This window comes from Chionomys nivalis, chromosome 23 (genome assembly GCF_950005125.1).
Source record: "Chionomys nivalis chromosome 23, mChiNiv1.1, whole genome shotgun sequence".
Lineage (NCBI taxonomy): Eukaryota > Metazoa > Chordata > Mammalia > Rodentia > Cricetidae > Chionomys > Chionomys nivalis.
Genome location: NC_080108.1, coordinates 8,855,330 through 8,879,999, shown reverse-complemented (window position 1 = coordinate 8,879,999; position 24,670 = coordinate 8,855,330). Strand labels below are relative to the sequence as shown.

The 24,670-nt window shown below is 37.0% G+C and overlaps 1 protein-coding gene across 2 annotated transcripts in view; it reads left to right on the top strand.

The window, feature by feature from the left end:
* The first annotated feature begins 4,640 nt into the window (after window positions 1-4,640).
* The window catches only part of Folh1 (folate hydrolase 1), a 58,650-nt gene continuing 38,620 nt past the window's right edge, over window positions 4,641-24,670 (top strand). For both annotated transcript variants that reach the window (XM_057756287.1, XM_057756288.1), the window contains exons 1-7: window positions 4,641-4,809; window positions 6,926-7,034; window positions 8,370-8,556; window positions 12,843-12,944; window positions 19,067-19,192; window positions 20,233-20,419; window positions 23,070-23,163. In XM_057756287.1, the coding sequence (XP_057612270.1) occupies window positions 4,689-4,809; window positions 6,926-7,034; window positions 8,370-8,556; window positions 12,843-12,944; window positions 19,067-19,192; window positions 20,233-20,419; window positions 23,070-23,163 (926 nt within the window). In that variant the 5' untranslated portion in view covers window positions 4,641-4,688. The remainder of the gene's footprint in view (window positions 4,810-6,925; window positions 7,035-8,369; window positions 8,557-12,842; window positions 12,945-19,066; window positions 19,193-20,232; window positions 20,420-23,069; window positions 23,164-24,670) is intronic.

Here is a 24,670-nt window from a genome sequence, read left to right as displayed (position 1 = left end):
CCCCACAAGTCTCAGTTCTCAGTGCAATGTCCTTTTTCCTATACTAGACTGCATCAAAATCCCCCCTAACATAAGTCCTACATCAATTAGTCTTAGCTTAAATTTACAAAGAAGCAGATTTTGCTCCTTGTTCTAATGTCAGTTCTTTGTTTCCTTCTTGTTTACAGAGAGAGCACCGCTTCCCACAGTCTCATAGTGACATCTAGTGTCGAATTCAGGTAATACAAGACATAAGACATAATAAATTCCTACGCACCACAGTTCTGCACCACAGTTAAAGAAAAACAGGAAGGGAGTATGTGGGGGCTCGAAAATGTGAGCCGTTTCCACCTGGACTAAAGTGCAGAGAGCTGGAATTTACCTACCTCAAACAAAAGTACCACCTAGATTTAGAACAGAGAGTTCTGGTCTCCCAAGATTGTTGTCAACAGGTGTGGTTAATAATCAGATCTTGTACTTCAGGAATAGAGAAGCAGACTGTTTCTACCTCAAACAAAATTCTAAGGATCCAACTAAGAGTCCAGTTCCTTTATAGAGACAACTTTGGATTCCGCCCAGGGCATGGTTTGCCTACACAATGTTTTGCTCTAGGGTGTGAGGTGACTTGCTTTGTTCTAGCAATAGAATGTTGAACTGTGTACTTACCCTGTGACCTTCAACTGGTCTGTTCCTTTCTTTGTATTGTGTTAATGCAGTCTTTTCTCTTCCTCCTACCTTTTGGGGACAGGGGTATTTTAAGCAATAGGAAATTAAATGCTGGTGAATTTCAGTACTCACTGGAACTTCCTCCCAATACCATTTTATTTATTTTTCCATTTTATTATTTTCATTCACGTCTTCATATCATTTACTATATTTCTAAATCCCCACGTCTCTACCCTGGTGAGAGGTATTTTTGTCGAGGCTGGTCCCTGACAGGAATTTAATGGAATTCTCATATACCAGCAAACAAGACAAGGCTTCACATGATTTCCTTTGGTTTAATAGCCTGGGATTATTGCCACTCAGAGCTTTCATCACATTGGCACGTCAACATTGATCTATGAGAATCCACCATGAAACAGAAGATACAGCCATCGGAGATGCTATAGTGCCTTTATTCCCTTTTCACACTATACCTGGGGAAATACACATGTGATTGGGATCAAAATTAAAGTCTGTGCAAAATATTTTGAGGAAGAGATGCTAAAGAGGAGGCTAGCTTATTATTACTTATTGCTGGGCAGTGGTGACACATGCTTTTAATCCTAGTACCTGGGAGGCAGAGGTAGTCGGATCTCTGTGAGTTCGAGGCCAACCTGGTCTACAAGAGCTAGTTCCAGGACAGTTAGGACTGTCACACAGAGAAACCCTAAGCATAAATCCTTATATATACACTTCTAGGAAGTCATTGGGAATCCACCTGAATTAACAAAACCAAAACAAAAGATAATGATTCATTTTTTAAATGTAAAGAACATCTTCTAGCTAATTTTAATATCAAAATTTATTCCATGAATATGATTGCTATTGTCGTTTCTTTATTAGTGAATTGCATCATCCTTGTAGAGAAAGATGCAGAATATGTAATGGCTTCTCACCAGTGGTATAGTCTGTCCCTGATGTTCTGTTCCTCCTCTTCCCTCTTGTAATTTTATCTGTGAGAATGAGCTTAGAGTTATCTACTTTTGATATTTGAATGTTATCTATTTGCTGCATTTTGCGTGTTTGATATTCTTAATAGTACTAGAATAAAACTGAACAAAATCAATGTCTTCGTGTCAAGGGGAGGACAATCAATAAGTCAATCACATAAAGCATAGAGAAAGCTTGAGGGGTAGAAAGGAATGTGCTACATTGTGTTGGAGTGGGCAATGTAATTTTAAACCTGGTAATGAGAAGAAACTTCCCAGAAAAATAGGTATTTGAACAAAGGCCCAATGAAGGCAATAGAGAGAGGGAAGTGCATATTTGAGAAGAATTCTCCCAAGAATAAAGCAATCAAGGGAGGGCTAGTGGTGGGAGGTACTTGGCGTGTGAAGTTGCCCACCCAGCAGAACATCAAGAATTCTAGTCAGGATGCATGAAATTGGAAATATTTATTGCACATTAGGGATACATATCTTCTACAATGTGAATAAAATTGAAAGACGAGTGAAGAAAGTGTTGGGAGGAGTAGCAAGCTGTTGAATCACAGTTATGAAAGGGTTCCTTAAGAAGAAGGCTGTGCTGTGTCAATTGGGGGTAACCCCGAAGAAGGCTGAATGTGTGGTAGCTCCTTGGGACTAGATTCAATAACACTGGGTGGAAAGAAATCATAGAAAGTTCTTGTGGAATATTTTAAGGTATGTTACATTTGTTTAACAATGTAAAGATGCGTGGCTTTTGTTTACAGTACATTTGTTTAACTCCGTGAAGCTGCGATTCTTTGCCTGTCTAAGACACCTGATGATCTATTTAATAAAGAGCTCTATGGCCAATAGAGAGGCAGGAGAAAGAATAGGTGGAGTTGCTTTTGTCTATGCTGCATTTATTTGACTCTGTGAAGCACATCCTTCTTCTTAGATAACCCTTCCATAAATGTGATTCAAACACTTGCTACTCGTTGCAACAAAGTACTTGTAGGGATGTTGAGAGAGTAATAGATATATTAACAATCGCTGTCAGGGTTGCAGTCAGTGGAGAGTATATTTCTTTTGTGTAGAGTTTGGTTTGTAGATATTTACTATTGAGTGGTATGGCTTTATTCTATAGTCTGTTATTTTCTGCAACTCTCACAAGCAAGATGAGTAACTTTGTTTACAATGAAGATATTCTAAGTTCCTATATCCTACTGATCTGTGGTTTAACTTTATCAATCATAATTCTGTCAGGTGGATGACAGAAACAGTCCTATTATATCATTTATGTGTGTTAGCAACACTCTAAAGTTTATAACTTCTAAATCCATTCAAAATCAATCAGAACTGACATATACAGCAATGGAAAGGAGGAATTGGCATTCTCTTAAAGAAGCCACATCTACACTGGGGTGTTACCTTCTTCCGTAGGAGAATACCCAAAGGTCAGAATGTATACCCTGGCGTTCTTTCATGGACTCTAAGAGAAGGTGGGAAGGCATGTAGTTTGAGTGTTCTCTATTTTGACTGATTGATGATGTCATATATTTTTCTATTATATATGTCTCTTCCTACTATAGATTTTAGTTGAGTTATATGCATACCCAATTACACATACGCACAGAATGATATTCTTTATAAAAGCTACTATAGGAACTAATTTTGCTTTACAGAGCATTCTTCCAAAACCAGCTTGAACCGGCTCCAGTTCTAATCGTCATATTTAGGGACATTGGGAACACACTTGAATAGAAAGTGTCTAAACATGGTTGGTACTGGGAGCACTGAAATCTAGACTTACTGCTTAACCATGCGAGTACATGTGTTCTGCTACCGGTGGGGGCTCAGTGAGTTCTGAGGTTTCAGTGTGCATTGGTTGAATGGACTGTGTGTACATTTTTTACACGGATGTGAAGGAACTAGCACACCAATTGCATTATTACAAAAGGTGTGTGTTGTACATAACCAAAGCCAACCTGAGTCCCAGGGTAAACCATCTCATGTGCTTGCCTGCCTGGCTTTTACCCTGCATGATTTGTTTTATTACCTTTTATTTTATTTATTTATTTATTTATTTATTTATTTAGGTAAGACAGGGTTTCTCTGTAGCTTTGGGGCCTGTCCTGGAACTAGCTATTGTAGACCAGACTGGTCTTGAACTCTGCCTGACTCTGCCTCCTGAGTGCTGGAATTAGAGGCGTGCGTCATCACACCCGGCTTTTATTACTTTTTAAAGATATCTATACTACTTACGCTTGGGCAGCAAAAGTAGTTCTGTATGGTTCATTCACCTCTCTGTGTCACGTGCATATTGTTTGCCAATACTTGCCAGGAACAATCCTTATCTATGGGAGCTTTTGTGGAGTCCTCTAAGTACTCATGACCAGCGGCCAATAAAACCATCTTTCTTTACTCGTTGTTTCTATTTGAATTTATTACTCCTTCACTAAGAAAAGAATGATGATATTCAAGTCAGAGTTTAATTTACCTACCTAACCAAAAATAACGTGGTGTGTGTGTGTGTGTGTGTGTGTGTGTATTTAGGAGGGCAAAAATATTGAGGAGAGTTGGAGTTTAACAGGAAGATAATTTAACATAGACATAAGCACAGGGTTAAAAGAAAGAAAAGTTCTTAGGGAAAAGCCAGTGCATAGTCGTGTGTAAATGTTGGCTTTTCAGGATGAAGTCTCTCCCATCCCTCAAACAAGGTTTATTGTGGTTAATACGGATCGTTAAGCAAGAATAAGGAGACCTTAATACTTTTCTGAATACAGGCTGTGCTATTTGGCACGCTATCTTTCCTTACTGGTGTTCTTTATCTAAGTAGCCTGTCAGTAAAGTTTCAAAGAGAACCGCAAAGTGTCACTCTAAAGAGGCCAAGTTTTCTTTTTAGGAGGTAGACATTCCCTTAGCTTAACTACAATTGGCTCGGAGTAAAAGAGAAATATACGGGGGTGGGGGGGGGGGGGGGGAGTCTTGGGAACGACTTCTATTCCCCAGGGCAGTAGTGGGAGGAAATTTTGGCCAGCAGAGGCGCTGCTGTGGGGCCACAAGAAACCCGAAGGGCGAGCAAGCTCACAGTTGCCCGAGATGTGGAACCCGCTGCAGGACAGCGACTCTGTGGTGGATCCGGGACGCCGCCAGCGCTGGCTCTGCGCCGGGACACTGGTGCTGGCTTTCTCCGGAATCTTCATCATTGGCTTTGTCTTTGGTAGGATGCATCGCGGGGCAAACCATAGGATCCCGACTCGTTCACCTCCCTTTCCTTCCCTTCTCTACTCTGCAGCTCTGTCTGCACCCAGAGGCGATCGTGTTGTCCTAACTGGGGGCGGTGGGAGGAGGAGGGAGTAAACCCTATGGGTTAAGCAGTGATTTGCTGGCCTCTGTACCAGACTGAGTTTTGAATAAACTGCTTGTAGGATTGCGCTGCACAGATTAAAGTCAGATTTAAAAACAAAAAAGCAGAACCGGAGCTAGGTTTGAGCCACTGGAACCCTGCAAGATGCCACACTTCTTAGAAGAGCTCCCCGGTGGCTGCTGATCCAGATCAATCAGCAGGATTGGCATGGAGTTGCTTTTGCCTGCTTGGAATTTCTTCTAGCTCGTTCCTGGGCCGGTTTCTGGGGGTACCACCGCATTTAGGGCATCGCTCTGAAAGGAGCTCCTTTCAGTTGGCATTCTTCCTTAGGCCTAACAGTGGCAACTCCTGAAATGTTAATTGCTGTCAGCACTTTCTCCACATATTCTTACCCAGGAGGTCTTTGAGCTTAGTTCAGATTGAGCCCAACTCTGTAAGAAAACATGAGCAACACAGGCTAACACACATGCATTCAGAAATGCATCACTAATCCTCACTGTGAAATAGTCACTGCGCCTCTCTTAGCCTTAGCTTCTCTATCTTTACGATGCAGCCAATATGAGCAACGTACAGAGAATAGAACAGGAAACAGCATGTGAGGCTGTCCTAGAACAACGCTCAGGTCTTTGTAACTGATTTTAGCACACAGGCCGGCCTAAGATGTTATCCAAGTCGGCCTTCTTGGCTGTGAATTCGGAGTAACCTTCGCGGGATTTGTAAAACAGGTTATGGACCAGTTGGGTAGCATTAATCCATAGCCTCCAATCTTAACTAATATAAAGATATCAGTAACCACCTATGATTGTTGTGGGACTTCGATGAGGTATTTGCTTAGAAAGATGACTTAAATTGATTTTCCATTATTTCAGTTTAAAAGTGAGAAACGAGACTTGGGAAAGCTAGCCGGGGATTCAAAAAGGCTGTGTGTCCTAAAGGCAATGTATTGTTTCTACTTTGTAACTCTCACTGCAATCCTTGGTTTCACTGCTCAATGAGTGAGTTTGTTAGTGTGTTCTGTCTTCCCCACAGAACTCTATCTTCTTCAGACCTTGGTTCTAATCTATCATTCTCAGGGTGTTCTCCCCTAATCTCAGACTCATCTCCAGGTCCCTTAGTTCCTTTCAGATTAAAATAGACTCATGGGACCAGGGGCTAAGGAGCTGGTTATAAAGTGTCTCTGGCTTTCTGGGCATTGGATTTCTTACAGTTCTATGGAGTACATTGTAGTTCATTGTGGTTTCCCACCTTTGAGTTCTCAAGTCTGTTTCAATGGGAAACAAAAATGTCAGTACATTTTGCTTTAGTTTCAAATTCAAAGCAGACTAAAAGTTTGGGTTTTATTTAATGCCTTGAGATAATTTAAATACTTGAAATATCATCATAATCAAGATTGTCCATGTATAAGATGAAAGAACGTGGTGTCCACAGAGTTAAGAAGAGGGAGTTACTTTCCTGGGAGCTTAAGTTACAGATAATTGTGAGCTGCCAGATCTTGACCCTGGGAATCAAACTTTGGTTGCAAGAACAATATACGCCCTTAACTGCTGAGCAATCTCTCTAGTCAGTGTACTCATAATTAATTCATTATAATCATTTGTTAAATGCTTATTCTATTCTAGCTCTATAGAAAAGCATGCAATTATGGGCAAAGAGACGATAATGTAGAAAAAGATACATTTCAAAACATCTTATCTACAATAGTTTGCACAATACTACCAAACTGAATTTCCTTATTAGACTTTTCTGAAAAGTAACAGCAATACACATAAACTGAAATTTGGTTAAAATACACTGTGCTTGCTTTGAAATTTAAAAAGTATATACTGATATGCTCTTTCCCACATAGAAGCAAGCAAGGGAAAGAAAACATCAAAATTCTGGCTGGTACAGAAGATAATTAACTGTGTCTTACATAAAAATAAGGCCCAACCCTAAGTTCATATCTCATTTATATCTTTGTATTTTTCAGGATGGTTTATAAAAGCTTCCAGCGAATCTACCGGTATTGTTCCCAATGCTGGCATGAAGAAGTTATTTTTGCAAGAATTGAAGGCTGAGAACATCAAAAACTTTTTATAGTAAGCATATACTTAAAAGTTGGACATTATATAAAAAAACGTTCTGTTTAGATGGTTTGTTACAGCATTTCATATACAAAATTTTCGCTTTTTGCAACGTTTTCTTTATTGAGGATCTTGCATTCCATCTCATAGAGGAGTATTACAGCTTCAACTTTAACTGCAGATCATTAGAAAGCTTCCAGAGTGGAGTCAACAAATATTTCATGTAAAAAGACTAGCCATTACAAGCCAGCAAATATCTGTCACAAGTGCTTAATCTTGCTCCTGCAGCGCAAAAGAAGCCATAGGAAGCATGAGGCAACTAACTACATGTGCCAGTTCCTATCAAATTGTACTCATGAGCACTGAAATTTGATTCTTATTTGTTGATGCATTGCAAAGTCCGTCGTGTTTACTCAACTACTTAAAACGCAAAGCTGTTCTTTGCCTATGAACTGTAGGAAAACAGGTCGTGACCTAATTTGGACTGAAGAACTTACTTTGTAGATTTGTCCTTTAAAGAAAGATAGTGTGTTTTAATCAAGAAATAGTTGACTTTAAAACTGCACAATTGTTCAAACTCCATCTTGGCTCATTGATAGGGCAGTAACTTTGAGTGAATAATGAACCTTCTTAAGCTTTTATTCTCATATCCATGAAGATAAGAGTAAAGATACTGTGATAAGGATGAAATTGGAAAACAGATGTTTTGAAAATTTACAGACAAATTCTATTCTTATTGAAATAGTTTGAAGCAAAAGAGATAAACAAACTTAAAAGTGTTGTGCCTTGCACATTCTAGACCTCTACCACTGAACATACACAAGGCCCTGGTTTGATCCTCAACAATGCAAGAAATTAAAAGCTAAAAGTTATCACAAAGTTAAATTTATACTTAGTTAAAAATAAAATGTGTGAATGTATATTTAGTGTATCCAACTACTACTAATGGTTTATAGTTTTCAGCGTTTAAAATAAGGTGTCAAAAGTGTTTGTAAACCCCCTAATGATTGAAGGATTTCCTAATGAATACAAAGTGATTTTATATGAAAAATACCATTAAATATTCACATATGGATTGAGTTTTATATTCGTAGGCATATGCATATATGCCTATATCAACTACAATGGAGTTAAAAACCATGAAAACCATTGCTTCCACTGATTTCAGAAGGACCCTGTTGAATGAGAGGCTTGGGTTTAAACTTCTTTATGGAAAAACCTCTGCAGATTGTATTTCTCCACTATATTCTGCATTGTAGGCGTGATAATAGTAGTTTTGTATTGTTGCTTATTGGAGATTAAAACAAAATAAACATTAATGTTTAAACATTTCCAATGTTTCTTCAACAGTAATTTTACACGCACACCACATTTGGCTGGAACAAAACACAATTTTGAGCTTGCAAAGCAAATTTATGCCCAGTGGAAAGAATTTGGCCTGGATTCGGTTGAGTTGTCCCATTACGATGTGCTGCTGTCTTACCCAAATGAGACTCGTCCTAACTACATCTCAATAATTGATGGAGACAGAAATGAGGTAAGAAAAAGAGAGAATATAAGAAACATTCCACCGTACTCTTGTATCATCTTCACATATTTATCAAATTCAATATTATTGACTTTTGAGATTTGCCTTTAAAATCTCCTTATCAATGTCAGTTTATTTCTTAGAGTGTTTGAATTTAGTGTGATTTAAGAAATATTTTTTAAATGAATGCTTTGTTATAGTTACTTTCTATTTTTTAATATTATATACCAATTTCAAATACAATATATAGTTAAGATTCTGAGCAGGTAAACAGACTCTCATGTGTTTAAAGTATAAAGATATCGCACAGATTTAGTGTTAGCCAGGATATTTACAGAGCAAGTATGGGTTTGAGCTAGCAAAAGTCTATTGGGGTGATAGAAGAGAGATAGGAGGGGAGGGCATAGGAGGAGAAGAGGGAGGGAAAACTGTGATCGGGATGTAAAATAAGTAAAAAATTTGAATTGATTAAAACATTCTCTGAAAAGCTATTATTCAAAAACTGTATTATTCTTTAATATTTCAAACTCAGTGAAAACCAGTTGGTCTCGATAATTGATTGCATAGAAGAACTAAAACAAGTAGTATAATTTTTAATTGCCATAAGGCAATTAATACTTTTAAAATATGTGTTCTTTATATCAACTTTCACCTTTTTAATCATACTTTTATTTAGTTTTAATAGTGTCTGTCTTTAATCCCAGCATTAGGGAACCTGAGTAAGAAAGATAAGAGATTCAAGGCCAGTGTGGACTAGCTCATAAATTCTTGGCCAGCTTGGATTACATATTGAAACTTTTGTCTCAAAAATAATAACATTACAGCAGTGGTGGTATAATGAGAAGTTATATCTTGTTAACTATGGGCTGGTGCACAGATGTTTTGTTGACAAAGTACTGCAGTGAGATACATACAGAAATACAAACTTAAAAAAGTAAATAATATGCATTTTTCTACTTTGTCTGAATTACAAGTTTTTTTACCTCCATTATTCTTCACATATTGCCACATTTTAAAATTTATATAATACCTAAATATATACCTAATATTGATTTTGCTATTTTGTCCTTATTGATTTTGTCGGAGATATGTCATGTTTGCTAATGTATTCAAGTAACTAAACTTTGTCTTTAGCAGTCTTCTGTAACTTCATGTTTTATTAATTACTTTCTAACCTTAGATTTTCTTTATTACTGTCTTTATGTTGACTTTGCTAATCCTTGTAGCATGTTCTGAAGAATGCTCAACCTACTGTTATCCAGTCTTAAGTAAACTGTGAGGTTCATGTTCTCTTACAACAGCTTTAACTAACTCTCACAAGTTTGGAAAAGAGGTATTTCAGTAATCACTGATGTGTAATTGCTTTCTAATTTCCATTTTTATTCTTAAATTATTTTCTTATTTATTTGTTCATTCTTTAAGACATCGTCTTGCTAGCCAGACTAGCCTAGAATTTGCAATCTTCTTGTCTCAGCTTTCACTCTTCTGGGGTTGCGGATATGCATTACTATGCTTAACATTTTTTATACATTGTCATTAGGTAATGTGGTTGTTAGGCAAAGAATTGTGATGATTATTTTTTGTCTACTTGACACAAATATAGAAATATCTGGAAGAGGGAATGTTAATTGAGAAAATGTTTCCAGAGAATTTACTTTCACACAAGTCTGTGAGGTACTATCTTGATTAGTGATGTGACAGGACCCAACCCACTGTGAGCATGTCACGCCTGGGCTGTTGGTTCTGCTTATATTAGAAAGCAGACTGAGCAATCCATGAGGAGTAAGTCATTAAATAGAGTTCCTCCATGTCTTGAGCTTCAGTACCCGCTTCCAGGCTCCTGCCTTGATTTCCAGCCCTGACTCCAGTGATGGACTGTAAACTGTAAACTGAAATAAACTCTTTTATTCCCAAGTTGCTTTTGGTCATGATGCTTTATCACAGCAATGAAAATCCAACTAAGTCAATAATTCATTTATAATCATTGAGGTTTCTTTTAGAAATCAATATGTGGCAGTTTGTGTAAACGTTCTGTTTCTTTGTCAAAAATGAGTCCTTGTTAGTTTGGGGACTTCATCTTTCATATTGGTTTAGTAGTTTGTGTCATCATCATTTGGATGAAATCTCCTTCTTAATATTATTTTCTTGGTTTTTTTCAATCACATGAAGATTAACATGATAGTTAAGTACTACACTGACCACAGAAGTTATACTTTGATAGACATTTATTGTATTTTCACAGAGCTTATTGGGAATCCTCATCTCACACAGAGCTTCCTCAGTTTTAGTGTGTTGTTTCAAATTTAGCTCTTTTTGCAGCATTTTATCACGACTCTTAAAAAAGTTTGTGTGTTCCCCGAAACCTCTATTTTTATTCTTCTAATCTCTTAATATTTATTTTATGTCCTTAATTTGTACACTGAGACAAATTATGCTTATAGGCCTGTCTCTGAAATTTATTAATTTCTAGAGCTTGCTAGATTTGTCTTTTTCAAACTTTGTCTTTGTTTTTTGATACTTTCTGGCTATGTAACCCAGGTTAGCCTTGATTTCTCAATCTGCCTGCCTGAATATCCTCAAGCTGAGATTTCAGGTATATGTTGCTGTGTGTGGACATTTTGTATGTTATATATTTTCGACATTTATTTAAAGATTTTCCATTTAAATTTAAAACCAATATCATATATAATAAGTACTAGACATGAAGTCTTTTTTTTTTTTTTTTTTGGTTTTTCGAGACAGGGTTTCTCTGTGGATTTGGAGCCTGTCCTGGAACTAGCTCTTGTAGACCAGGCTGGCCTTGAACTCACAGAGATCCGCCTGCCTCTGCCTCCCAAGTGCTGGGATTAAAGGCGTGCGCCACCACCGCCCGGCGACATGAAGTCTTTCTAACCATGAAATTATTCTCTGTTCTCTGTGCCTCTTTCTTACCAAAGGACTTTGTATGCATTTGGTGATTTTTGTTTGGGTTCTTAGTTCTTCTTTAATACTTTGAAGGACTTTCAAAGGTCTGAATTCAAGGATAATGCATCTTGACAGTTTCTGCACTTCCTCAATCATCTCTACCAACTGGACACTACTATAAAATAAATTCCTCACCTGGAGGCATTTTGTACTATCTAAGTAGTGAATGGGAAAATGCTATAGATTATTTGAGTTCTTTTTCCCTCCTCTACCTTGAGCCATCACTTTCTGTGGAATCAGTTGATATCTAATTTATCCTTAACTCTAAGATATATTGTTCTTTGGTGACTACTTTATGCAAGATTCTCCTGTAAGACTCCATTTCCTAAAGAGTAATTAGACTATATTAATGTCTATGTTCCTTTTATGGGCCCTTATACTTTGATAGATCCAACAGAGACAAAAATGGCCTGTTCTATTCTAGCAAGCTTTCATTACTTGTGTTAATTAATTTATTAAAGTTTATTTTGGCTAAAAGGTTTTTCGTTCAAGTCCATAATCAAAAAATTTTATCACTTTCAACCTTTAATGAGGCAGTGCCTAATGGAGAAGGTAGCACAAACTGCTAATGCCACAGCAAAAAGGCAAAGAACTAGGAAGATGCTGGGATGCCAGAAATCCTTTAAGGTCTTACTTTCCACTGAGAGATCACCCACAAGACCTCATCTCATACAGTTTGTACTTCCTCCTGACACTGCCACCCTAACAACCAATCCTAACACACAGACATTGAGGAATATTCAGTATCCAAACCTATAATGCAGATTTTAGTAGTACCTCTCAGAATTCCTGTTGCATATCTGTTTTTATTTGTTTGCTTTTTTTGGAGGAGGTTCTTACTATCCTTGATACTCCAGTTCAATGATGACATACTTAAATATATACACAGATTCAAATTTTGATTATTTTTTTTTATTTTCTCAAGTATAAATGTTGGTTATTGTCTCTAAGTACTATTGAGGATGGTTCTCTCAACTACGTAACCTTTTTGTTAAAGTAAATTTGATATCCAAATTGTTCTAGCCTTATTTTAATAGTTACCACCTTTAATAGCAAGGCTATATTTCTCTTTGAAGACTTTAAAGCAATGTCTGTGGACATTATCTCCTTAAGCAGAAGGAGCTTTTATAGGCCCGTCAAGAGGCTGAATCTCTACTAGCCTACTGTGGAGCACCTGAGTGTCTGGGCTGCTGTTATCTGGGATGCTCGTGAGGCTGAATCTCTTCTAGCCTACTGTGAAGCACCCATGTATAACCAGTGTGATTACTGGCTTGTTTGCTTGTGATAAACTTTAACTGATTTGCTCTTCATTTTCTTGTTTGCTTCTCTAGATTTTCAACACATCATTGTCTGAACAGTCACCTCCAGGGTATGAGAACATCTCAGATGTAGTGCCACCTTTCAGTGCCTTCTCTCCACAAGGGACACCAGAGGTAACAATGTAGCACACTACAATACAAATGATGAGCAGGAGTCCCATTTTTTCATAAATTCAGACAATAATTAAACTTCAATAAGAGGCATTTCCAGATAATTCAAATTCTTTCCTTTTCCACACTTAACAAACTAGGCTGAGTAAGAGAGAAGTATAGAATTCTTTTGTTGTCGTTCATGGTGCTTTTAAGAAGAAAATTTGCTCTAATTAGATGTGCAAACTTACATATTTTTGAATTTTGACAAATACAAACTTCTGTGTAATCAAAATCCTATTGATGTACATAGTGTTGCCATTAGTTCAGACAATTTCCTTAAGCTTCTTCTCAATTTTACACATCATGAAGGCAATCCTTGCTCATCTGTGCGTGTGGGCGTGTGTGAGAGAGAATGTGTTTGTGTGTGTGTGAGAATGTGTGAGTATTTGTGTGTGTTTATATGTGTTGTGTATCGTGTTGTGTATCTCTGCATATTTCATTACTATGTCAAAATTAAAATGCTTAAAATAAGCAACTGGAAAGATAGAGGATTTATTTTTATTTGAAATTTCAGAGGGCTGGGTTCATGGTCGCTCAAGGCCCATAAGGTAGGCCATTATGATAAAAAGACATGTTTTAGTAGCGCCATCATTGTGACTGGGAAAGAGAAGACAGGGAAAAGAAGATCCCAGGGGCCCATTTCCTCCAGTCAATTTACCTTTCAGTTTTCCCACCTCCCAATAGTCCATTCCATTGTGAACTCATTTGTGGCTTATTTTATTCTTTTTTATTTTGAGGCAAAAGTCCTCTGGAATTGTCTGAGCCAAGTTCCCTAAATGTTTGAAGGAACTTGTATTTGGCCTATTGGGGAGACAGGATGGAGTTATGCCTCCACCATGTACCACTGACCCCTGAACCAGCCCAGAAGTCCTTAGCAAAATCACAATACCAACCAGTTTGGTGAGAACAGAGACCATGAAAGAGCCCTCTCTGATCCAATCCAAGTATTTAAGTTAAAGGGAAAAACTACTGATTTCTGTTTCAGTGTCTCTGTTTATTCCACACTGTTCCCAGATTTTTTTATTTCTTATTTTTAGTCTTTATTTTTTACTCTCTCTCTCTCTCTCTCTCTCTCTCTCTCTCTCTCTCTCTTCTCGTCTCTTCTCTTCTCTTTCTCATGTGATTTTCCTTTAAAAATCTTCTGGATGATTCTTTTTTTTTCCATTTTTCAGGCTTTCCTTTCATTGTATTTTAGATTTTGTTATTATATTCCCTTTATTGCATTTAAATCTCTTAATGTATTCTGTCTGTACCTTTGCTCCTTTCTATGACCATCAGGGTAGTGGTATATTTAATGTTAACTACATTTTACTGTATTCCTACATATGATTTGATTTAGTGGTGTTGCTATGGCTTGTTTGCTATCTTGAGTGGTACTGGGTATTGAGCCCTCAACAGGTGGCTACTGCCTGAGAAAACCCTTGTTTATAAGTGGAAGAGGTGCTCGAGAGATAACTCAGTGGTTAAGAGCCCTGGTTTCTCTCGGGTTCAGTTTCTTGCACCTACACATGACTTACAAATGTCTGAGAGATCAGTTGTCACAGTCATTTGGGCAGTTAGTTGTGGTGTTCATTATGGTCCTCTGTAGTTGACAGCTTTATTGGTCGGTTGTAGTAGCCACTATGGATGTTAGTTGTCTTGCTCACTGTGGTGGAAAGCCATGGTGAACACTATGGAGGTCAGTTGTAATAGCAAACTATAGTGTTACTATTGTGGTCGGTTGTCGTCTTCACTGACAGTCATAGTGTTCAACATGATGATCTGTTGTCATGGTAACTGTGGTGGTCACTTACAGTTGCATTGGTTAGTCCTCATGAGTCCTCATGGGCTCTCAGCAAGTAACTACCCATTATTTTAGTGTCAAACACATAATTTGTTACTTACTCCACATTTTTTTGCAGCAATGTCATACTGTCTTTGAGTGTTTCTTTGTGTACAGTAAACAAAGAAGAGATTGCTACATTGTAGCAAATAGAGAATCTTTCAAGATCTATCCTGCAGCAGTTTATATGCCTATTTTTAATATGTGCATGCCCCTCTTCCCTCGAATTTTCATAAACATTCAAAATTATATAACTATAATTTTGTTTATTTTAATTTGTTTAAACTGAAGTTTCTCTCCATTACCAGTGAGGTCATTCATACATATTCATCATCCAATCTGGGCTTTCACTTTGCAAATGACTAACTATAGCCATTTTCCTTTTCTGGAGAATTTCTGACATTTTTCCTATTAAGTTTTATCAATTTCTTCAGTCTTTTAAGTATAACATACAAACCCAACAATTTTAGATGTCACACGTATCTTCTAAGTTTCCAATTATTGAGTCTTTTTGTCTGTATTTTGCTTTTTACAAAAAATTCCAAATTTTTATTTTTTTCAATTATTTATTCATATTTTTTTACTTTGAACATTTAAAAAGTTGTCTTTATTATGTATAATATTTCTCTATAAAGAGATGTATATGATATACAAGTTGTATAGCATACAAGACTAATAGAACTAATAGAACTTCATTTCAAATATATGATTAATTTTTCAAATCAGAGTCAAATATATGGACAAATACCATGAGATAATAGTACTTGTAGAAATGAAGTATAGTTTAAAATTACTTAAAAACATAAATTACTTAAAATTACTAAACAAAAAATCTTAGAGCATTAGTTTAGTGCGTGTCATTTGGGGAGCACTGTGAAATGTTTTGTCGTTAAAAGATTTTTATGTCAAAACAGATTATACTTCCAAATATTATGAAGAGAAAATTATAACCATACCCAGCTAGCTTGTAGTTTTACTGAGTAACTCATTGAAATCCACTAAAGTATTAATTATTTAATGATTCTACTCATAAGAAAGAAGCCCCAGAACTCTGAAGAATGAGGCAGGGATAGATACTACTGTGGGTTTGGGACTAGTCTGTATATGTAGTGTTTTCTCCTCTCCTAAAGGAAACCATAACCTTCATTATTTTTATTTCCTTCAAACATGCTTAAATTATTCTGCAATATAGAAGGTTTCATGCTCTGTGCTATCACTATTGCATTAAAATAGAAGGCCACGTGCTGACTATAGTGATTTGCTGGGTGATCTGTAACCCAATCACGAGAGTATTAATTCCCTACTAATTATACAGGTTCCTTACGTGTATGTAGTACATTTCTCCATCATTAATTCTTGAATCTATATACTCTGAATCCTGTGGAACTTATAACACTGGCTCATACATTAGGCTATTTTTAATTAACAATCGCATGTCTATAAAAATACTGTAGCATTTCTCAGGTTTTAATATTGGTCATAAGTGGAGATTTTGAAAGGCCCAGATTCTGGATTTTAACCCATGAGTTTCAGCAGGTCTGAGGATGTATCAAAGAGCTTATGGGTGTTTCTTTGAGAAGCACTGTTTTTTGACCCAAATTCTCCTATTGATAAGGGCAAACAAAAAGAAGCCTGAAGGAATCAGTAAAAATTCCAAGCCAAGCACGAGATTATTTTGCAATCAGAACAACAGCACAGTGTGAGTCATACAAGAAAGCCATTGTTTAAGACAAAATGGTTTTTCTTTTTTTTTTTTTTCCTGCTGATTTTTTTTATTAATTAATTAATTTAATTATTAAAGATTTCTGCCTCTTCCCCGCCACCACCTCCCATTCCCTCCCCCTCCCCCAATCAAGTCTTCCTTCCTCCTCAGCCCAAAGAGTAAGCAGGTTTCTCTGCCCTGTGGGAGGTCCAAGGACCACCCACCTCCATCCAGGTCTATTAAGGTGAGCATCCAAACTACCTGGGCTCCCACAAAGCCATTACATGCAATAGGATCAAGAACCCATTGCCATTGTTCTTCAGTTCTCAGTAGTCCTCATTGTCCATTATGTTCAGCGAGACCGGTTTTGTCCCATGCTTTTTCAGTCCCCGGCCAGCTGGCCTTGGTGAGTTCCCGATAGATCATCCCCATTGCCTCAGTGTGTGGGTGCACCCCTCGCCGTCCTGAGTTCCTTGCTCGTGCTCACTCTCCTTCTGCTCCTCCTTTGGATCGTGAGACTTTGTCAACTGAGAGTACAACTTGCCTAGAGAGTGTATCTATTGGTTACTTTTGTTTGTAAAGATTTTTAAACTTATTTATTTTTATACCAATCCCAGCTCCCCCTCCCTCCCCTCCTCTTGCTCCCCTATCTTCTCCCCATCCCCCATCCTTATACACAGGGGATAGGGCCTTGGTCCTGCCTCAGTGTGAGGTGACAGACTTTGTTTGCAAATTTTTAAGTCAATTCCTTCCCCAGTCTGTTCTCTACAATAGTTTATCTTATGATGATTGGCAGTTGATCAAAAGATAGCTTTCATTTTGCAATATTTAAGGGGGGATCTCCCCAAAATTGTGAGTTTCTCCCAAGGGAGAACTTACTAGTAAAATCAAGAAATGTGAGCAGACCAATTTAATCTCCCCTCCCCCCTTTGTCTGTCTCATCTCAGTCTCTGTCTGCTCTTTCTCCTCTCTTTCTTTACCTCTTTGCTCTTGGATGATAACTCTAGTTAGTTCTGCCCATACAGGTATGGTTATGAGGCCATCTACTGAAGTATAGGGAAACCTACCTGTGGCCACTCCTTCATGAAACCTACCAGTGGCCACTCCTTCATGAAACCTACCAGTGACCACTCCATGAAAAGATGATTCTCCCTCTTCTAGCAGTTAATAATTGCCGGTTTTCTAAGTAAGGAATGGGTCCTCATCCATCTGTGCAGGAATTTTGGTTGACTTGATCTTCTGGTAATCACTGGGGCTCTGAGATCCTGAATGCAATAGCCACTGTGTCTAGGAGACAGCATTTCACAGTTCTTACCCCCATCCTTTGTTCTTACATTCTTTTGAGAAGCCTTCCTTGAACTTAAAGCAGATCATTCACTGAAGAACAACCTAGGCAGTGTATCTTTGTGCCAGCCCATCACAAAGGTTTCTAAGTTAATGCTTAAGGAAAAGAGAAACTGAAAAAAAATTGTAAAAGTACAGAAAATACAGTCATAAGTAGATTTGAGGTTTTGTACATAATTAATATTTTTGTGGTATTGTTCATTGAGCCTGGTAATTCTCAGTAAATATTATTCCATGATGCTACATCCTTAGACTGTGTTCACATATATATATATATATATATATATATTTTTTTTTTTTTTTTTTTTTTTTGAGACAGGGTTTCTCTGTAGCTTTGGAGCCTGTCCTGGAACTCCCTTTCTAGACCAGGCTGGCCTCGAACTCACAGAGATCCGCCTGCCTCTGCCTCCCAAGTGCTGGGATTAAAGGCGTGTGCCACCACCGCCCGGCTCATATATTTTTTAAATGGAAGAAGTTAAGTGGTATAAATGTACAAGTATTTAAATCCTTCAGATATAAATTAATAGCTGTGTCATTGTTTCTGAAATCTTGCCATTCATAATATGTTGGAATTTATATTCCTTGCAGACACTTGGTATCATAAAGGTATGATAAACCTGTTTTAGATGCCTGTGTAAAATAAATAATGTATACATTTCTTTTCAGAATTTGTTTAGATACTAGATTAGGGGGAAACATTTCAGAAAATGACTTTACGAATGACAATGTTGAGACTTAGGAAGGGCAATGTGCTTGCATGTGATCATACAAACGACTGCAACTAAACCTTCTGGTGAATGACATTTTTTGGTCTCTGATGTTTGTGAAGTCCTATTATGCTCCTATTTGATTGTACAGTCTAAAGAATAGAAAGCCTTCTTTCACCAAGGGTTTGTCAACCTATGGTGACTGAACTTTTTCAGATTTCAGCCACTTGAATACCGATGCAGATATGTGGGTATCTCCACATTTTATAGTTACATAGTAACGGATAGGTAAAAGAAAATTTGTCATTCAATCCATATGTTTCTCTTAACTTGTCTAATTATGTTTTCAATTTAAGTTAACTTCTCTGTTGTCTCATTTGAGACTCCTCTGGCCCAGGACTCTTGGAGGTTCTTGCTTTATTTGCGTCTCTTCCGGTATCACATGTCCATCATTTGTAGATGCCTCCATATGCTACATCTTCTAGCTAATTGATCTCGATCTCAACAGGGGGATCTAGTATATGTTAACTATGCACGTACTGAAGACTTCTTTAAGCTGGAACGGGACATGAAGATTAATTGTTCTGGAAAGATTGTGATCGCCAGATATGGGAAAGTGTTCAGAGGAAATAAGGTAAGGAAATGATGTCCATACAGGAAAGTAGAGGAACTGGAGATCATCATATTAAGACAAATAAGACAAATACTGCATTTTTTCTCATAAGTGGGATCTAGATTCAGAAAAGCAAGATCAAAATTATGGATGAAAATAGAAGGGAGGTGATTGATTTGTAAGTAAGAAGGAGAGAACCATGAAGGGTGATGGGAGAAGGAAGAGGATATAAGCAGGAGGAATGCAGTGCATGTGATGCCCATGTGTGGATCTGCTCGAATGAATCAGCTGCGCTGTATCATGCGTATGTGCTGAGGACATTTTTAAAGGTCACCTGCTTCCCTCATCCGAAACATTGTATATATATACATGTGTAGAACCATCTCCTTAAAATTTCCGAGATTATGATTCTCTTGCCTTTATAAATTCTTGCCTTATAAGGAAGATGTTCTAACATATAGAAAGTGTTTTTGATTTGTGTTCTTGGAATTCTGAACTTACTGGCATGACTGAATGCACCAGGTTTTTCTGTTCCTGCAAGTTTCTGTGACTTAAAAAGAAGCATAAAAAAACCTACTAATTTTTAGTAACTTTATTTTAATTATTATCTCCAAAAACCTACTGAAATTAATTTAATGTAGATTTTTATTAATAGGTAATGAGAAAATTCCAAAACTCCCATTTCTGACGTAGATTTAATAATTTGGCTTGGGGATTCTACTTGGTTATTATGTTTCTAGAAAGCCAGAGGGAAGAACAAATCCTTGCTCCCACTGTGATGGGAATATTCCAGGTCTGCCATTCTGCAAACCCATCGCCTTTCAGGTTGTGAATTAGAATCTAAGCCTAGGATCACGTAGTTGTAAGCCCTTGAGAGGCCAAGGCAGGGGGATTACAAGTTCAATGCCTGTGGGCTATAGTGCCTTGAAAACGCAGTGAGATCTGATCTTTAAAATAGAAGATAAAGTTTGGCTATTTATTTAATGTAATCTTGGCGTCTGCCATTACTAAGTCTGGAGCAACTCAACCTACACTGAGAAGAGAAACACCATGTCTTCTAGGTTAAAAATGCTCAGCTGGCAGGTGCGAAAGGAGTCATTCTGTACTCAGACCCTGCTGACTACGTTGTTCCTGGGGTGAAGTCCTATCCAGATGGCTGGAACCTCCCTGGAGGTGGTGTCCAGCGTGGGAATGTCTTAAATCTTAATGGTGCAGGTGACCCCCTCACACCGGGTTACCCAGCCAATGGTGAGTGATCAGACACAAACCATAATAAGAAACTGACCATTTCAAGTGATTTTTGCAAAAGTTTTTATGACAAAATGACTAAGGGTTAATTTTTTCTCATTCTTCTTGAATCATAGAAATAAGAATGTTTCAAATTCTGAAAATCAATGTTCCTTATGCCATATTTTAAAGCTTGGACCTGAGGGGTTTGGGGTTCACACTTTTTCAGATACTGAAATGTAATGATGTTTATGTATAATGCATGACACATGAGACTATAGACACAACGCAACAAAAATGCATTTAAAATAACGCTGCAGCAAAGTGTGTGATTATCAACAATGAACATGTGTTAAAAGGAATATAAGTAGACTCATGTCTGTTCTATTCTGTCTTTTTCTGCTCATGTGTTTTGGCCAGGTTGACTTTTCTTGTCATGGAAATTTACTCAAAACCTATAATTCTCATAAATACAGGTTTTACTTTATTAGTAGTAAGCAGAAGAGCAAAATGTCTTATTAAGTAGTTTGATAGTACACTAAGGATACTGATACAGAGCCCAGACAGTGCACCAAGGATACAGCAACTTTCACGGCTTTGTAAAGATAAGTAATCACACTAAGTAATGATTCCTAAATGATAGCTTCTGCATGCCTTAGAAATCTTATTTCTAAGTATTATGGTCTCTGGCTTGGAAGAAAATATGCAAGATGCAGGCCATCTGCCCACAATCATTATACCACTAAGTAGGCTACTGGAGTTCAAAGTCCCAGGGTGGCCTCAGAGTCCACATTCTTGTCTTTTGCTGACATGTAGCCTGGTCAAACATTAATTAAACAGATAAATTGTTTTCGATGGATTCAACTATCAGATGTTGTCTACAAAGCTCTATGTTCATTTAGTTTGCATAGTTTGGAACAGAGTGAGTTGTTCTCTTAACTTTGATAAAGGAGTTTGCCAAAGTGCCCATGACACTTCCATATTTATTTTTGACTTCTGCTTCATTGAATCTTGTATTTCTCTAAAACTTATGTGTCTGGAGGGTATGAAAACCTTCTTTAAAAAATAGGGAACTGCCATAGCTGTTCTCATTCTTTAAAACCACTTTATATTACTCTACCATAAATAGAGTCATGTTTATGGGGCATGGTTACTGTTAGGTTTATCATGCCCCACTATATGACCCTAAACTCATCTAGATATGAGCAGTATTAATTAGACTTAGTGGATTTTTAATAAAATACATAAAATAGGTAGAGCAAAGTTTGTGGAGGATTCGTGGGGAGCTAGAGAGAGAAGGGATGAATATGATCAAGATACATTGTGTATATATATGAAAATTTCAAATAATATAAGAAAGAAAAACCCTCAAATTTTACACAGAATATTGATCATATAAATGGAAATAAAATCCTCAAGTCTGCCCTGCATGACTTTTATTTACTCTTGCCTTTTCATTTCCACATTAAAAAACTAAACCTCTTCCAACTCATGTTCATGCTAATTTAATAAGGTGAAAATACAATTTAAATTAGCTGGAACTTCTGTTCACGATAAGACCTCCTGAAACTGAAAAGCTTCTATAAAGCAAAAGACACAGTCAACAACACAAAACAGCAGCCTACAGAATGGGAAAAGATCTTCACCAAACCCGTATCAGACAGTGGTCAGATCTCTAAAATATGCAAAGAATTCAAGAACCAAAAAAAATCCAATAGAAAAATGGAGTACAGACCTAAACAGAGAACACTCAACAGAGGAATCTAAAATGACTGAAAAACACCTATAAGGGAATGCTTAACATCTTTAGCCATCAGGGAAATAGAAATCAAAACAACTCTGTAAGAATGGCCAAGATCAAAAACACTGATGACAACTTATGCTGGAGAGAATGTGGGGTAAAGGGTACACTCCTGCATTGCTGGTGGGAGTGCACATTGCTACAGCCCCTTTGGATATCAGTATGGTGATTTCTCAGAAAATTAGGAACAACCTTCCTCAATACCACACTTCCAGCAATAGCACACTTGGGTATATATGCAAAGAATTCTCAATTGTTCCACAAGAACATGTGCTCAACTATGTACATAGCAGCATTGTTTGTTATAGCCAGAAGCTGGAAACAACCTTAATGTCCCTTGACCAAAGAATGAATAAGGAAAATGTGGTACATTTACACAATGGAGTATTACACAGCAGAAAACAATTAATGACATCTCGTGATTTGAAGGCAAATGGATGGATCTAGAAAACATCATATTGAGTGAGGTAATACAGAGCTAGAAAGACAAATTTCATATGTACTTACTCATAAGTGACTTTTAGTCATAAAGCAAAGAAAAACCAGCCTACAATTCATGATCCCAGAGAACCTAGAAAACAATGAGGACCCTAAGAGAGACATATATAGATCTAATCTACATAGGAAGTAGAAAAATACAAGATCTCCTGAGTAAATTAGGAGCATGGGGACCATGGGAGAGGGTAGAAGGAGAGAGGAGAGGAAGGGAGGGGAGCAGAGAAAAATGAATAGCTCAATAAAATCAATAAAAAAATAAAATAAAATGACTGAGTTTTAGGGAGAGGGCATGCAATCTCTACAGATAACATTTATCACTTCATATGCCTTATCATTTGTTTCAGTGACAAATAAACTCTTTATTTTCCTCAGAATATGCTTATAGGTATGATTTGCCAGAGGCTGTTGGACTTCCAAGTATTCCTGTCCATCCAATTGGATACGATGATGCACAGAAACTCTTAGAGTAAGTTTGTCAGAAAAAAAGATAACTGTTTTTGTATTTCTCATTCTTGGGAATTTTCAAATGTTTTATCTTAGTCTTCAAGTTTTGGTACTCTGTACTCAGTGACAGGTGCAATCTTGAATGTTTTCACAATTTTAAAGAATTCTGGTTCAGATTCTGGATTTATTTCATGTTCTCGTTGCCTTTTACCCTGCTTCAAAATAACATCAAGCCTATGGATACTTTCCCAAACTTTTCTAGCTTCTTACTCAACTCTCTCCCAGTCTTTTCTCAATGTATCTCTTATTCGCCAATCTTTTCAATGTTATTTTTAAGCTTCTACCCTTCTGAGGAACAGAATAACAAATTAAGAACCACCAATGTCCAGTTTTTAGTCTGTATTTCTGTTCCCTTTCTGCCTTCATTCTTGAGCTTCCCTCTTTCCTGTCTTCCTCTCTTACTTCTGCTTGCCCTCCATGGTTCTCTTCCCTCTGGAAGAAAGGGAAAGGAATTTCTATGAAAGTAAAGTTGATAGAATCAAAGCACCTTGTCAGTAATCCTGGCTCAGCCTCCCATGTACTGTAACTGCAAGGGAGCTCCATCATGCCTGACTGCAAAGCATTTTTAATGATTTCATTATCATAACAGCGAGAAAGCATTTCATGAGTTAGTTTAAGGCCACCAATTTCATAAGTGAGGATCCCTATATCTAGAATTTGGAGCTATGTGTACAATCTAAGGACAGATCATTTTTAGGTTTGGGCTATTAGATGTGCCACTTGGGTTAAGATTAAGTTTGTGATAGACCCTTTACAAGCACCATGGCATATGTATTTAAATAAATAAAGCAATTATTTATATTAAAGATAAATATTATTATAAGATTACTTGCGATAGTGTAACAATTCAAATAATGAAAAAGTTCTGCCCCTTCAAGCATGTCATTGGTTATGATACTGCACAAAGCAATAAAATACAGAATAATATTGGTCAAGAATATTTAATAACAAGGAATATATTTGTGATACATTAAGTTAAAAAGCAGATTTTCAAAACAATATATTGTATGATTCCAGTTATAGAACCCATTAAAATAACCTCATATTTTCCTTGTAGTAAGAAACAGAATACATAGAATTAGATATGATTTATTTAGTCATGTCTCTAATTGTTTGGACTGGATAAAAAGATAAATATTAACTGTGTCCTAACTGAGGTAAGGTAATTATTTGATTGAAAAATTGCAACTTCAATTTATCTCAACTTGCATCTAACTTCTTAAGTAGGCTATGTTGTGCATGAAGTTCCTTTTATTTTTGTACGACTGAAGTTTTACATCATGTGATGATACTGCAGTTTGTTTAACCATTCACTAGTTAAAGGGCAACTGGGGTTGTTCCTTGTTTTTGTTGTTATGAAAGAAGAAACTGTGGATACTTGTGTATGAATTTCTTACCAATATAATCTTCATTTCTCTAGTGTACAGTTTTGAGTCACATAAAAACAACAGATTTACTTTGATAAGAAA